The 15,485-nt window shown below is 48.1% G+C and overlaps 2 protein-coding genes across 2 annotated transcripts; one reads left to right on the forward strand and one right to left on the reverse strand.

Moving 5' to 3' along the window:
- Nucleotides 1-5: 5 nt before the first annotated feature.
- LOC106891321 (deoxycytidine kinase-like) lies at nucleotides 6-4,528 on the reverse strand (the record flags this gene model as incomplete). Its single annotated transcript, XM_014947772.1, has 6 exons — nucleotides 4,111-4,528; nucleotides 3,169-3,287; nucleotides 2,513-2,706; nucleotides 2,090-2,237; nucleotides 1,444-1,559; nucleotides 6-45 (listed from the first exon to the last, which is right to left on the reverse strand). Coding segments are annotated over exons 1-6 (717 nt in total), but the record flags the coding sequence as incomplete, so codon positions are not given.
- Nucleotides 4,529-4,990: 462 nt separating this feature from the next.
- HNRNPH1 (heterogeneous nuclear ribonucleoprotein H1 (H)) lies at nucleotides 4,991-14,268 on the forward strand. The gene is given in 15 exon segments (XM_014947869.1): nucleotides 4,991-5,057; nucleotides 5,060-5,149; nucleotides 6,057-6,194; nucleotides 7,051-7,206; nucleotides 7,406-7,549; nucleotides 9,036-9,174; nucleotides 10,176-10,354; nucleotides 10,579-10,650; nucleotides 10,751-10,863; nucleotides 11,022-11,157; nucleotides 11,318-11,401; nucleotides 11,537-11,587; nucleotides 12,440-12,502; nucleotides 12,629-12,721; nucleotides 13,476-14,268. Coding segments are annotated over 15 exon segments (1,635 nt in total). The 5' UTR covers nucleotides 4,991-5,005; the 3' UTR covers nucleotides 13,601-14,268.
- Nucleotides 14,269-15,485: the final 1,217 nt, after the last annotated feature.

The following is a 15,485-nucleotide window of genomic DNA, read 5'->3' on the forward strand; positions in this document are numbered from 1 at the left end:
TCCAAAACTAGAATGGGCACCTCTCTAAGGTTCTCAAAATCAACTCTGTTAAATGGAAGAACATAATGCAAGTAAAAATGCTGTAACATCCTGTGTATAAAACAATATTGCTTTCCAAGTTGTCCTAAGGGTGCAGCATTTGTTACTCAGATTACCACGTGTACCTGAGATGTTAATACTGCTGCCCATGACTTAGGTATAAAGCCCAAGTCAAGCCTGTCCTTAATTGCTCTTGTGTAACCCAGTCAACATTGTATCACTGCAACTTTAATGTAAATCTGGCCTTTTAATATCTATTTTTACTGTACAACTAGGGAGGAAGGCTAGTTTAGGCTGCTTACCTTAATTTCCTTTACCTCATTCTTTGTTATGAAATCAATTAGAAGGAAGGTGATTTGGTAAGAGGGAGTGTGATACTTTAAAATAAAGTGTCACTTGCCCTCTTGTTTTCCCCACCCCTTTCTAGTTAACTGCTAATCCATTTACTACAGGTCTAAAGCTTCCTCTGGTGGGGATGACCTCTTTAGCAGGTTATAAGACTGGAATTTAAAATGGCTCAGAGATAAGAAGACCATTTTGGCTACTAGAAGCAGACAGGAGCAGAACTTGTGCAACTGGATGTATTGTTCTCTTAAAGCTGTAGTTATTCTCTTTCTACATGTGAAAAGCATTTCTAAAACACAGTAAGTGTGCTGAATAACATTCTTAACTTGTATTCACAGACTTAAGTGTTCCTATGAAAAACCACAGGAAATGCACACTCACAAGTTTGGAAGGAGCATGCAATGTAAACATTCCCAAAATTCCCCAGTATGCAGGGCTGTCTTGTCTTCCAAGTATTTAGGTCATCTTACATGAAACTTAAGAGAGTAGATGTGACCGGTAACATACTTTTCCTGGAATTGTTATGCTTCCCATTCAATAGAATATTTCAGGCTCCTCTAGGGGAAAATCTCAAGTCTGCTTTCACATTTAGAGACTGTTTAGGCGGGAAAGCCAGTGAAAGTCAGTAAGGACACTGGGGGGAAAAGTACGTAGAGATCACTTAGTTACTTGTGTGTAACAGTGCCTGCCAAAAGCCTTCTGATAGCATTTATTTTGAAGCTATGATTAATATTTAAACTTTGGTGAAACAGTCATCCTAGTTTAAAGGTAGTTGGGACCTTGTCCTCCCTTACACTGGAACTGGATGCTGCTTAGTAGGTAACTTATGTGATTGGACACCGCTTCAACTATGCCCTATTCCCATCTACTTCCAGTTAACAAAATTAATATCCTTGCTGGAGTTAGAGCTACATAGCTTTCTAGTTGAAGCTAATGCTTAAAAAGGGCTGTAAATTAGATGAAGTTCTGTCTCTTGGGCAGTGATTTCCCTTTAGCATATAAGGTAGGAAAGAGCCTTGCCTGTAAGTTGAAAGTTGCCTACAGAAGATAGGTTCATACCTCATAGTCCTTTCATGAAGCCAGGTTTCATGTTTATAGTGGAGGCTTTCCAAATACTCAAGCTCAATTCCTTGCTCCTCTTCTCTTCCCCTCATCTGTAGCCTTTCCATGCATTTCTGAAAATAAAAAAAAGAAAAGCACAAACCTAGGCATTAACCATGTGTTGAAGGTTAAATCAGCTAAATAGATCAAGGGGTCCTTAAATCAAAAGGACTAATGCTAGACACTAGTAAGCATTAATTTTAAATGTTTGGCTGAATGAGTTAAATCTAGAATAACTTTTGTTTCAAAAAATACCCAACCCAAAACACAAAGTTGAGCCACTTTAGCAGATTGTCGTAATTTCCCATACAGTCCTGAATTGAAGTTAAGTCAAACTTTACTCAGAAGTTCAATTTCAGCCTTTGATCTTTACTGAGAGTGGCAGGTGCTGGTGACCACAGCATTCGCTGACATCAGAACAGCAGTTCAGAAGGGAGGGTTCTTAATTTGGTCTCTGAATGAAATCTGAATTTATGATAGGCTTCCCATTACATTGTAGGGGGGGAGCTAATTCAGTGTTAGTCACTGCATTCATTAGTGCATAGGTTTTTATATCCCCTTAAGTTTCGGAAACAAAAGCTGCAGCTGAAAACTGTGAACGTACCTGAGGTGTAGTTCTTAGGTAGATGATGCCATCCAGTTCTAGATCAGATTCAAACTGATTCAAAAGCCATGAGTGCCAGTCCTGATAAATAGCCCACTCTGTTTCATTAATATTTCCAGACTCGAATAGGTTAGAAGCAAATACATACCTGCAGTGAAAGGCATTAGTATTAGTCTCATAGCAGGAATGACCGAAGTCAGCTACTAAAACACTTCTCAAAGGATCAGAATCATGGTACTGAAAAAATAGCTGCCTACTCTTACATCCATAAAGCATTCTCAGTACCATCCAGCTCTTTCACCTGTTGAATCAGACCTGCTCCTTGCAGATACCAGCTTAATGTGAAGTGTCACCCCAGCTCCACACCTTTATGTGCAAAGACACAGAGCTGTTAATCCGAACTCTTGTTGTGAGAGTAATTACCTATCACTGTACACAGATCTCTCGAAAAATTGCACTGGGTGTTCTGCTTCATGTAGCTTGGCTGAGACAGGCTTTAATTGTGCTCTTACGCGGCTCAAGCAAGCGTAAGTCTGAAATGTATAGGCCCATCTGGTGGGTTTATCATACAGCATTTTAAGTAGATTTCCTCCGCTCTTCTGAGATGTTGAAAGCTCCTAGGGGACGAGAGAAAACTCAATATCAGCATATTTGCATAATTTCATTCGTCTTTCTTTATCTAAAATTCTGGTATATTGAAAAGAGAGGAAAACTTAATATCAGCATATCTGCATGATTTTATTCCTTTCTTTATCTAAAATTCTGGTATATTGAAGTAAGAGTTTATGGGTGGGTTTTAATTTTTTTGAAAACGTTTAGGCATAGGAATAGAGATTTGTTTTGCAGCTGATGGTAGTCTTTATGACTTAGATCAGGTTGATCATCGAGTTCCTGACTTTAATGTGATTCCTGTGGGGTAGAGGTGGATATTTGGAGTATGCATTTAAGAGTATCCTCCTAGGTAGCCTTTACGGTGTGTGACCAACGGGTGTGTTAGTGGCATCCCCACCGCGGGTGGCTGGATTGTGGCATGGCTCCCCAGCCAGCTGCCATGGTTTGTTCTGTTCCCCAACACCTACCTCGTACTCCTCCTCCTCAGCTGTCTGGACGTTGCACCACTTGGCGATGGGCTCGGGGATGATCTCCCACTCATCGCTGTGCTTCTCCAGCAGCCTTACAAACGTTGACTTCCCTGCAGCTGCGGAGGGTATAAAAAGCTGTCTGAGGGTGCGGGTCGGACTGGTCTGACAGAGATGGCCGGGTTGCTGTGAGGTGTCCTGTCCAGGCCGTGGGCAGCGTGGCTGCGGTGCGTGAGGCGCAGGGCAGCCCGGGCGGGCTTTGGGGAAGGCTTGGCGGGCCGCCTTGTCCGCCTTCCGAGAAAGCGGCGCTAATCTCCAGCGCCAGAAGCGCTGCGTGTGCCTGGCCGCCGATAGGGACTGGCGGGGGCCTCCATTTTAGGAGCAGGCTGAGGCCGGGGCGGGCCATGGCGGGGGTGCTGCCCGCGCATGCGCGGCGCGGGGGCGAAGGGGGGGAACAAACATGTCGCCGCGCGTGCGCGGTGCGGGCGGGAGCTGGCGCCGGCGGGCGGGAGTGTGGCGCAATGTCGGGCCGGGGCGCGGGGGGCGGCCTTGTCGTGCCCAGGCTCGGTCCTTGGGCGGGCCGCGAGTGCGGGGATGGCCCCGGGGGTGGTGGGGTGTGTGTGTGTGTCTCCCGTCCCGGGGAAGGACGGGATGGTTGTTGCCTTCAAGCCCGCCCACCGCGGACGAGGACAGTGTGTCCTCACCGTGTCCGGCCCGGTTCCCCTCTCCCTTCCCCGGGCGATGGCGCCCATTCCCGAGTACCGCCCTCAGCGAGCGGCTGAGCGGCGGCCGCGCTTCTCCTTCAACCGCATCCTCCCGCCTTCACGCGGAGGCGGGTGGAAAGGGCCCCCGGCCGCCCCTCTCCCCACAGCGCCTGCGCCGCCATCCGCGCTCCCTCGGGGCTCTCCCGAGGCCCCCGCTTCCCTCCCCCGTCGCGCTCACCGATGTTCCCCTCGATGGAAATCTTTCGGAGGCGCTTCTGGAAGCTGGAGTCGAGGGAGCCCGTGGGGCTGCGGCACTGCCGTTTGGCGGGGGTGGACATGGCGGCAGCACTCGGGGCCTCCGGCTGCTCCGGCCCGCTTTAAGCTTCCCGCCAGCGGTGGGCGGGATGGCGGCCGCCGCCACTCCCCGGGAAGAGGCGGAGGCGATGCCCCCTCCCTCCTTCCCTCCCCGCCGCGGTGGGCGCCGGGCCGGGCCGGGGGAGCGGGGCCGCCGCCGATGGGGATTAAACCCGGGTGTGGAGTGAGTGAAGTCGGGCTGAGCGGCTGAACTTAATGTCAAACGGTTCCACTCACTGCTTCGATTTGCATTAACGTGTGCGAGTTCTCCGTGTTGTTTGGTTCACAGACATGAATTTGAGAACATTATCTCATATTATTTTTCAAAAATCCTCCAGCTGTGGGGGGAGGCAGTTGTTATGGTCCGGTTGGGTGTTTGTTAAACATTTTACGCGGCTCTGTGAGGGCTGAGGCCGGGCAGGTTTGCAGCGAAGGGGCTGAGCGAGGGTCGCTCACCCTCGGTGTGGCGGCAGAGACACACCACACGCACAAAGGGCTCGGTGCTGCTGGGAGCAGCTCGGCTCCTGGTCCCCTGCCAGCGCTGGGGAGTCTGCCTGACTCCTGGCACCGGTTCCATCACCTGTGGGCAAGCCCAGACACGGATCGCGTGTTCATTGCAGGGTAAAGAGAGGGGATGGAGGATTCTCAAACGATGGAGTTTTTAGGGGTGCAACTCTCTGAGGCTGCGTGACTGTAGTTACTCCTGTAACTTCCTGCTGCCTCTCTTAAAAAACGAGATTCAGGGTGAAATCTAGCTAGGTCTGGTGTGTTTGGAGGAGATGGGAGGGAGTTATATTTTCCTTTCTTTTATGATAATTGTGACCCGTGTCTCTTCTTTCCCCCATCTCCTACAAACACACCAGGCTTCAGTGACCGAAGCGAGCAGATTGTTTCACGTGGGGTAGCGTCAGCATTTGAAGCTGGTAAGTGCTAGTTCCCACACACCTCTCTGTGCAGCCAGACTCTCCCCTCCCACGCGTGCCGTGCCGCTGCGGGGGAGGTGGGCCGAGTGTCGGTACCGGGGACCGGCCATCCTCCTCCTCCTCCCCCCCCCACTACCACTACCATCCTCCCACCTCCCCTCCCCGGGGCCGGGCGGCGGAGGGCGGCCGGGGCATGCGCGGTGAGGAGCGCGGCGCTGAGCGGCGCAGGCGCGTAGGCCCGGGCCGCGCTGAGCGCGGGAGCCGGGGCTTTGTTGAGCGGGGAGGGGGGGGCAGGCAGGAGACGCATGCGCACAAGCTGCGGGGGGGCGGGTGGAAGAGCCTAGGCTTAGCCAGGACGCATGCGCAAACCCCGCGGGCGCGGCGTGGGTGCGTGTCCCGGGGCGGAGGAGCGCGGAGCATGCGCAGGTGGGGGGGGGGCCTGCGGGGCGGGGCCGGGGCCCGCCGTCGGCGGGGGGAACCGCAAGTCGTGGGGCCCACCAGGGTGGTGTGCGGGGTCGGGGTTCTTTGTGCGGCGGAAGGCCCGGCCCAGCGGAAGCGGGACTACCCGCCGCCATTTCCTAGCGCGCTCTCGCCACAGGCTCGCCCGCTCGCTGCCGCCTGACTGGGACTAGGCGCTCTCCGGACAGCGGATCAGGCTCGGAGCCCTAGAACCACCGCGGAGCCCCACCATGTGTGCGTGCGGGGACGGGGGCTGGGCGCGGGCCGGGGGGGGCGGGCCAGGCCAGGCGGGAGCGGCTGTGTGTGTGTGAGGCGGGCAGCGGTCCGAGGTAGAGGAGGCTCGGGGGTGGGTGGGTGCAGGCCAGGGGGGCCGCCGGGCGCTCTGAGGGGGTGCGGGTGGCGGCCGTGCTGTGCAGCGTCTCAAAGGACTTGCTTTGGTTTTCTTCAGCAACCACAGAAACCGAGACGGAGCAGAGCCTCACCCCCAATGTGATGCTCAACACGGAGAGCAGCGAGGGATATGTGGTGAAAGTCAGGGGGCTGCCTTGGTCCTGCTCCACCGAGGAGGTGCAGAGGTTTTTCTCCGGTAAGTACAACTGTGGGGGGAGAGGGGCCAGACTCTCAAAATTCTAGGTTTCCTCGTGGGGACGCTGCAGCAGTGGGAGTACTGCAGCGAGTAGTTCCAGAGAGCGTTTAGGGCACTGCAGTAGCTGGTGAAGTTTGTAGTGCATCAAGTACCTTAGCTGGGATGCAGGGTGGAAAGCTATGCTTTTGCTAGCAGGAACTAGACACAAAGGAGCTTACTCTGGGACTTTCTGGGATAGCCACAGCTGCCTTAGCTTTTTGAGCAGTCTGAAAGAGAAGCTTTTGTTTTAAAGAACACTTCAAAATTTTTGCTTCAGATTGAACTAGATCAGTTTAGTTCTTGATGCTGTCCTAATAGGCTCTCTTGTGTTAAGTGTTCAGTGTATCCTGTCCTTTCCCTAAATTAATAAGTAATAAGTAGAGGTGATAAATACATGCTTTTTTCGGGGGCTGGAGATTTTAAAGCTGCTTCAGGGGTCTAGTGTATTGGACTTGGTTCTGATTTAGTTCGTTAGGCTTACCCTGAATGTTACCAGTCACTTCATGCTGATGAGGAGGCTTAGTTCAGTTATGATCAGAAGCAGATAGCATGTTCAACTTGAGGCAGCTGAGCTTTGAGAATAGATAGCTAATTTGTATTTATTCCTGATGTTTAGGTAATCTTCAGACTTGGCAGGAAGAAGAATTTGATTTTACTTAGTCCCTTAGTTTATTGCTCTATATAAAAATTACAGCTGCTGGTTTTGTTATCTTGGGTATAATTTGATAGTTGTTTTTATTTTTTTCCTTTTAGAATATCTGAAACCTTTAAGGTCACAATGTTCACAATTAATTCTGGCCTTTTGTTTCATTTTCAGACTGCAAAATTCTAAACGGGGCGTTGGGTATCCGTTTCATCTACACCAGGGAGGGCAGACCAAGTGGAGAAGCATTTGCTGAACTTGAATCAGAGGAAGATGTGAAATTGGCACTGAAAAAAGACAGAGAAACAATGGGACACAGATATGTTGAAGGTTTGACTCAGTTGGTCTAGTAACTGACTAAATGTGTTTGTGCTGGATGGGTTTTTAGTTAATTGCTGTTTTTGTCTCTTTAAAATGCATGTGAAAGGACAAATGGACTTTTATATCATAAGTTGACTAGTTTCAAGGCAAGTGGCTTTTAAAACTGTTGTGTATTGCAGATTGCATTAATTCTAAGTGCCTTTTACAGTTTTCAAGTCAAACAACGTTGAAATGGATTGGGTTCTGAAGCATACTGGTCCCAACAGCCCCGATACAGCTAATGATGGTTTTGTACGTCTTAGAGGACTCCCATTTGGCTGTAGTAAAGAAGAAATTGTACAGTTTTTTTCAGGTATGTGGGATAAAAGTAGTAGCTGTAGCACTATTGGTCTGTGCAAAAAAAAAAATACCAATCACCACGGATTGCCCAGTAGTACTTCCAACAGTGTGCTGATGGGTATTAAAAGGAAATAAGCAATTCTTCGTTAGTTATTTGGCCTTGAGGGATCACTTCCTAAAGTACTTCTTTGTTAAATAATTGAGGGAACTCCACAAAGCTGCTCTAATTTATACTTAGAGGTCCATACTCTTCCACGTAAAGGTAGCAGGAAACAAGTGTCTTGCTTTCTAAATTCAAAGTGAACGATTCAGGTGGGAGGATATTTCCACCCACAGCCTCAGCTGGCTCACGCTGCTCAGGGAAGGATTTAGAAACACCAGGGCATGCATCGTGCTCGTGGTTACTTGTGTAGATTTAGTACTGGATAAGATTCCAGGGAAAAACAGCCTGCTGAGCTCCAGCCAAATACTGATTTCCCCCCTTCCCACTCCCTTTCCTAGGGAAAGAAGAACCAAATTTGATACTGTCTAGCCTAAAGTTTTTTTTGTAGGCGAAGAGATAATGTCTTGCATTGACTCATTCTCACTTTTTTGCAGCTGCTTTATGTTTTAGGAACTGGAATACTATTATAAATGCCTAAAAATGAAATACATTGATTTACCTAGGAATTAACTTGGTAGTATTTTTGAAGTAGTAGGTTTCTAAATGTGAGCATTAAAATCACCTGGAATGTTTTGCTATAACAACATACGATTGACCATACTGTTTTGATTTAAAATACAGTAGAAACATTTCCAATTCTGCAACTTCAGAACTTGTTTTTTGTTTTCTGAATCAGTAGTATATTGTGAACAAGAGCAATTCCTGAGCATGTGCATTTTAAGTTGTTTTTTTTTCTTACGTGGTTAAGTGATTCAAGCTTTAAAAACTGTTAATGTGCTTAATATACAAAATGTGCCTCTTTTGTTCAGAAACTAATACTTTTGAAATTACTTCATGATTTTTTCTTAATTAAGCACTCCTAAAGATAAAAAAAAATTAATGCTGAAGCTTGATGTTTGCATAAGACTAATTATTTTACCTGAGTGACTTCTAGTAAAAATACTTGTTATGTATATAAAGCTGTTTAACTTGCTGTGTTTGAATTGACGCTATCTTAAAAAGTTCATCTTAAATACTTTCACAGAATTGAAGAGGTTTGTAAATATGTGAACTTCTTAATGCACCCTGCATTAGATGCTTTGTCTGAGGAGTGGTCTGTGACACTCAGGACGTTTCTGTGCTCTGCAGGGTGGGTTAAGAAGGAAAACTGAATGGTATGTGATCGTGGATCTCTTTCTGTTGACGTGCTTTTTCTTCTAGTGTTCTAGAATCAACATACCATTCACTAACAAGTGTTAAAAATTCTGGTGTATTTAAAGCTATAAGAAAAACTCATGACTGGGCTTGTGATGTTAATATTGCCCCCCTACTGGGGTTATTTGTCCTTGGGTTGAAGGGTTGGAAATCGTGCCAAATGGGATAACATTGCCGGTGGACTTCCAGGGGAGGAGTACGGGGGAGGCCTTCGTGCAGTTTGCTTCACAGGAAATAGCTGAAAAGGCTCTAAAGAAACACAAGGAAAGAATAGGGCACAGGTGGGGATGGATGGTTGGTTGGCTATGTCACTTTTCTTATGGTAAACAATTAAATCCATATTCTCTCTTCTGAAAGTATTAACATCCAAAAAGAAACAGTATTTTGGTCTTGAATTCGGTAATCAGTAAAGGTAACGCAGATGTGCGTGTGGCACAGGCTGTTTGAATCTACCCAAAAGAAAAGATAAAATTGGGCTAAGCTTAATTAATTAAACGTGCTCGTTCTGGAGGAGTGCAAAACTGATAGCTTGGAAGTGACAAAGTTGAGAGACTATGGCTTTAACTTCTCAAATAGCACCAATGATGCCTTTAGCTCTAAAGACATGCACAGTACTCTTATTACCATAAGAAAATGTGATACTTTCTAAACTTGTTTTATAAGTTGAAATGTAACAAATTTTCTTACTGTATTAATCTTCTGTGTAATAAGCATAGCTTTCAAGAAATTGTCACAAAGGGTTTTTATTCTATTTTACTTGTGACTATTTTTCATTGAAGCATGCACTTTTTGCCTACGCTGAATCCCTGAAGCGTAGGCTGGGTTCACTAGCACATGCAGAGCTTTTCCTAGCATCCTGATGGGTTCAAATCCTGGTGGAGACCGGGGTTTTTAACCCTCTGTTTACGTTGCCACCTGAGCAAAACAGTGCTGAGTTGAGCGGACGTCGGTCCCTCCTACGTTTTTTGACTAACACTTAAAATTGGGGGGAGGTGGGTGGGGAATCAATATTGCTCCCCCGCCCTTAAGGTTGGGATACTGCGAAGTATGAGGAGCATGTAAACCCTTCAGTAATTGTAATTTCTTGAAAATACACTGATTTGAAAGTAACGTAGTGCTTATAATAGTATGTCATTGCCTACATAATAATAATGTTAAGAAACCTGGCTTAAAAACATACCGCCAGTTTTGAGGCTATGACTACCTGGCTTGTTTTAATGTGAAGTTGTGAGGTTTGTGGAAGGAGCCGAAGACTGACTTCTTTCTGTGGAACCACTTGTAGGTACATTGAGATCTTCAAGAGTAGCCGAGCGGAAGTGCGCACTCACTACGACCCTCCACGCAAGCTGCTGGCCATGCAGAGACCCGGTCCTTACGACAGACCCGGTCTTACGCGGGGATATAACAGTCTTGGTAGAGGAAGTAGCTTGGAAAGAATGAGGCGTGGAGCTTACGGAGGAGGTAAGGAGACGAAGTCCAAGAGGGAGCTGCTCATCTGAGAAGCAGCAACACTTGGACCCTGGTAGTGTCTTCCCCTGCTTTGTAACTGCTGGTTTGTATTATGTCCTTGGCTGTGTTTCTTCTAGAAGAAATGGAAGGTTCTAATACAAGTTGTCTGCGGTGTGTTCGTGTGTGTTTGGCTCTTGCTGTAGTTGAAATGAACATGTTGTCCAATCTATTTATAGGTTATGGAGGTTATGATGACTACAATGGGTATAATGATGGCTATGGTTTTGGTTCTGATAGATTTGGAAGAGGTAAGATTTCTCTAATAGGAACTGTAACTAAACTTTCAATACATTCCAAAAGAAACTAAAATACATCTGAAAGACCTAGAATGGACTCTTTTCTCTGCAGGAATGTCGGACCACAGATACGGCGACGGGGCATCCACCTTCCAGAGCACGACTGGCCACTGCGTCCACATGAGAGGTCTGCCTTACAGAGCTACGGAGAACGACATCTACAACGTGAGTCCCAAATCTGCTCTTTCCTTTCATGCATGGCTTTAAGAGCCTGCCATCGTTACTGGGCACGTCAGCTGTGCTGCAGTTAATGAGTGCTTCCTTTAGAGGCCTTTAGAGCTGTTGCATTGGTGCGTTTTAATCTGTGTGACTTTTGCATGTAGTTCTTCTCACCTCTGAACCCTGTAAGAGTACACATTGAAATCGGACCAGACGGCAGAGTAACCGGAGAGGCAGATGTTGAATTTGCTACTCATGAGGATGCAGTGGCCGCTATGTCCAAAGACAAAGCAAATATGCGTAAGTACGACCGGTCTGAGTACCTGGCTTTAGGGGAAACGCAGCGCCGCGGTGTCGTGTGTCTGCTGTAACTGCAGTGCCAAAGGTTTTATTGTCACGAGGCAAACTGTGTGGGTTTGGTGTGAAACGCTCTCACGGCAACACTTCTTTTGTCTTCCAGAACACAGATATGTAGAACTCTTCTTGAATTCTACAGCAGGAGGAAGTGGTGGTGCCTATGGCAGTCAAATGATGGGAGCAATGGGTATGTGTAAAGGGTCTAACTGCGCTTCTAAACGAGCAGTTGCTATTGCAAAGGAAGCTGGCTAATGTTCTGCAGCTCCTGCTTATTCTATGCCTGGCGTAAAAACTGAAATCCAACATTCTGTCTTAATCACAGTCAAGGAATCGGAAGGGGTAGTCCAAGATTGGAACACTAGCACATTGCCAGGTATATAAACCTTTTGGGAATAATTTGAACAATGAATAGGTTAAATAAGCTGAGGCACTGAATGTGGTCTGTGCGTGTGTGTGTGTGGTGGGATGAGTGGCCCCCGGGAGCGCGGTGGTGCGGGAGTGACGCGGGAGACGCCTGTCCTCTGACTCTTCCTTCCCCTCCCTGTTTCTGGAGACCGGGACAGAGTCTGATGATGGAGGGTGTATCTGTGGCATGAAGGCCCTTCAAACCTGGTCTTGGTGGAGAGGGGGAAAATCTATTTGGAATTTGGAGAAACTGTCTGAATTGCTCTAGAAAACTCTAAAATTGTTTGAAATTTGCAACACGAGCCTAAAGCTGCTGTTGTGCCTGTGAAGCAGATACCCTTCTTGATACCCGACGTGTCTGGTTCCTTAGAGATGAAGGCGGTGGTTGGTTTGGGGGGGTTTCTTTCTGGAGGGGGGGGATGTATGTGCGTATGTAGATACTCTGCAGCTTTTGTAGTATTTTGATTGTAAAATGTTTGAAGCCTAATGAAGTCTTAACCACAGAAGAGCTTTGTGGGAGCGTAGACAAGTGAAGAGGGGGAGTCAGTAGGCTTGGGTGGGGGTCCCCCGCAGCGCTGCTGTGAGTCTGCCCGGAGTGTGCCCGGCCAAGTAACCCCAGTTAGAGAGTCACCACGTCTCCGGGCGCTGTCACAGCCTGGTCTGAGCTCCCATGAAGCCCAGTTTGAGTCTCCTGGGGTGTGTTTTGGGTACAGCAGCACATTGATCCATAGGAAATGCAGAAGTAAACCCGCCCATGAGTGTTTGAGAGTCACAAGCACCTGCTGTAATTCTTGAATTTCCTGTTGCTGCTTGATTATAGGAGTGTCTTTACAAACCTGGTCATCTACCTTGAGCTTGTTACCTCAGGAAACTTTTTCCCTAGGTATGTAGGTGAGAGAGAGCTTAGTGCTGGGGGTTGTTAGTTAGGAGAAGGGTGGGTTTTGTTGATAATGAGCAGACTCTTTTTTGAGGCGCAGACTCTTTAACCATTTTATCCTTAACTTAAAAGGAAGCCAATCCAGTTATGGTGGTCCAGCTAACCAGCAGCTGAGCGGGGGTTACGGAGGAGGATATGGTGGTCAAAGCAGCATGAGTGGATATGGTAAGAGCATTTCCTCACTGGTTTTAGGTGGGCCGAGCGCAGCTGGCTTAGCCAGCCTGGAGGGGCTGTTTGGTGGCTGCTGAAGGGTCACAGGACAGAGCACAAGCCCTGTGACTTGGCTGTCGTGGATTTGAGAACTGGAGGGGGATGGATTCAAAGCAGGAACTTGGAGCTGAGGGAGGGAGATGTGGGGAATGATTCCGAAAAGGGGGAGGAAGTGGTGGATCTCCAGACTTCCCGTTCCTCCGGTTCTGGGTGCGGAAGCTGGAGACCAGGGCAGAGGAGGAGGAAGGGGGGGAGGGTGTTTGGGAGGCTGGGTGCTCTCTGCCTCCGCACAAGGAGGGGGATGGATTCAAAGCAGGAACTTGGAGCTGAGGGAGGGAGATGTGGGGAATGATTCCGAAAAGGGGGAGGAAGTGGTGGATCTCCAGACTTCCCGTTCCTCCGGTTCTGGGTGCGGAAGCTGGAGACCAGGGCAGAGGAGGAGGAAGGGGGGGAGGGTGTTTGGGAGGCTGGGTGCTCTCTGCCTCCGCACAACACTGAAGGCGAAGGGAGGGCGAGGCAGAGCTGGCTCTTCGTTGAACAACCGATAACACTTGATGTTGGGTCCGGAGCTGTAATGAACTGACGCTTTGCAGTGTTGGGCACGGTAGATGGTGTTTACGCGGTGGCCCAGCAAGGACAGGCGTTGGGGGAAGGATGCTACGAGTCTGCCTGAGCCAGCTGTGAACCTGCTGTCGGTTTTCCCCCCCAGACCCCGGGAGCCAGGGCGCCATGAACAGCAGTTACTACAGCAGCGGGAACCGCGCGTCCATGGGAGTGAACGGCATGGGCGGCATGTCCAACATGTCCAACATGAGTGGTGGCTGGGGAATGTAACCAATCGCTGACTTTTGGGTCGCATCTTTTTTTAAAAAACAAAAAAACAAAAAACTAAGTTTAACAGTTTTGCAATACAAGCTTGTGATTTATGCTTTACTGTAAGTGGATTCAGGATTGTTATTTTAAAACCTTTCAGGTTCAGTATTTTTGAACGTACAGAAATGAACATTCATCTAGGATGTAATAACCAAGTTGAGTAAAGACTATAACTGTTAAACAACTCTGAGCGTTTCTCAAGTTAGTTTCGTTGTAGGAGTGTATTTAAGCAGTTAAGCGTATTTAGGTTAAAGCTGTTTGAATTATGTTAAATGTTGCTCTTATACCATATTACATCCAACACTGTTTTGAATACATGTTGAAAGAGACATGCTTTTTTGTAAAGAAACAATATAGGGGCTGTGTCTGAAATTCAAAGTGAACATTTGGCATGTTAGTTCTAGTTTATTTCTTTTAATATCCTGTAAGGCACGTTAAAGCTTTTTTTTTTTTAAGTTAATGGGGGAAACATGTTGAGACGCAATACGGCTACTTTAGGATTTTGGTCTTGGTGTTCGTATAAAATTCTGAGGCCTTGATTTAATCTTTCATTGTATTGTGATTTTCCTTTTTAGGTGTATTGCGCTAAGTGAAACTTGTTAAATAAATCTTCCTTTTAAAAACTGGAATTCAGTCCTTCTTGCCCTCCAGCTTCTGGGGTGTGGCTGCTACACCCGCAGAAGTGTCCCCGTGCTCCAAGGTGGGCACTGTCACCTCTCCCAGTGACAGCTCCCCCCTCAAAGCTGCCCTTGTGGGGGGTTGGTGAAGAAAAGCAGCACCCGGGGGTGCAGAGCGCCTGTTGGTGTGAAGGGCCCCAGGGCAGTGCTTGGGGCAGGGTCCCGGGGGGGATTCTGTACTTGCTGGGGGTGTCTCTTAGGAGCCAAAGCGCTGCATCCACTGACTCTGCTGCAACCCTGGTTCAGTAAATTCACCTTGTTGATGAACATCACACTGAAACATGGCTTTATAAGCAGCTGAGTTTGAGAAGTGCTGGAACTTCCCCTGAAATAATAAGGCATCTGCTGCCAGGCATTTTGCCACTTTGGGCAAATTTGGATTCTGTACTTCTGGGGGTGTCTCTTGGGAGCCAAAGCACTGCATCGACTCACTCTGCTGCAACCCTGGTTCAATAAATTCACCGTGTTGATGAACATCACACTGAAACAGGGTTTTATATGCAGCTGAGTTTGAGAAATGCTGGAACTTCCCCTGAAATAATAAGGCATCTGCTGCCAGGCATTTTGCCACTTTGGGCAAATTTGAACCATTCTTCCCTAAGGGTTAGAAATCAGAAAAACACACCATGGGGGTTTTGCAGCAGCGGAGCTAGAGGGGGTGAATCCTGAGAGCTTCTTGCTGCGGTTGGGGTTGTCATTGCTGTTAGAGCCCTGTTCCATTCCTGGGATGTGAGGGATGTGGTGGGGTTGGTGCTGGAGGTGGTGTCCCTGCTGAGCTCACAGCAGAGCTGGGGAAATTAAACAGCCCAAGGGCAGAGCGGGGTCTTGCCTTGGCTTGTCCTGTTCCAAATGAAGCCTCTGTGCAGGACGTGTCCCTTGCCCAGAGCTGCTCTGCACCGCGGGCACTCACCCGGCAGCACGGGTGCTGCTGGGGACATGGGGGTCCCTGCCCAGCTCCACTGTCCCCACTGGTGTAACTGGACAGCTCTGAGCTGGTGGTTCATTAACACCGTGTGGCAAACTGTACTTCTGACTGTCTCATTAACCTCATTAATGAGAGCCATGCACCCTTGCTGATACATGCTGGGGTCACTCCCAGCTCCACTGTCCCCACTGGTGTAACTGGACAGCTCTGAGCTGGTGGTTCATTAACACCGTGTGGCAAACTG

The sequence above is a fragment of the Calidris pugnax genome, unplaced genomic scaffold, assembly GCF_001431845.1.
Source record: "Calidris pugnax isolate Ruff unplaced genomic scaffold, ASM143184v1 scaffold27, whole genome shotgun sequence".
Taxonomy (NCBI): Eukaryota; Metazoa; Chordata; class Aves; order Charadriiformes; family Scolopacidae; genus Calidris; species Calidris pugnax.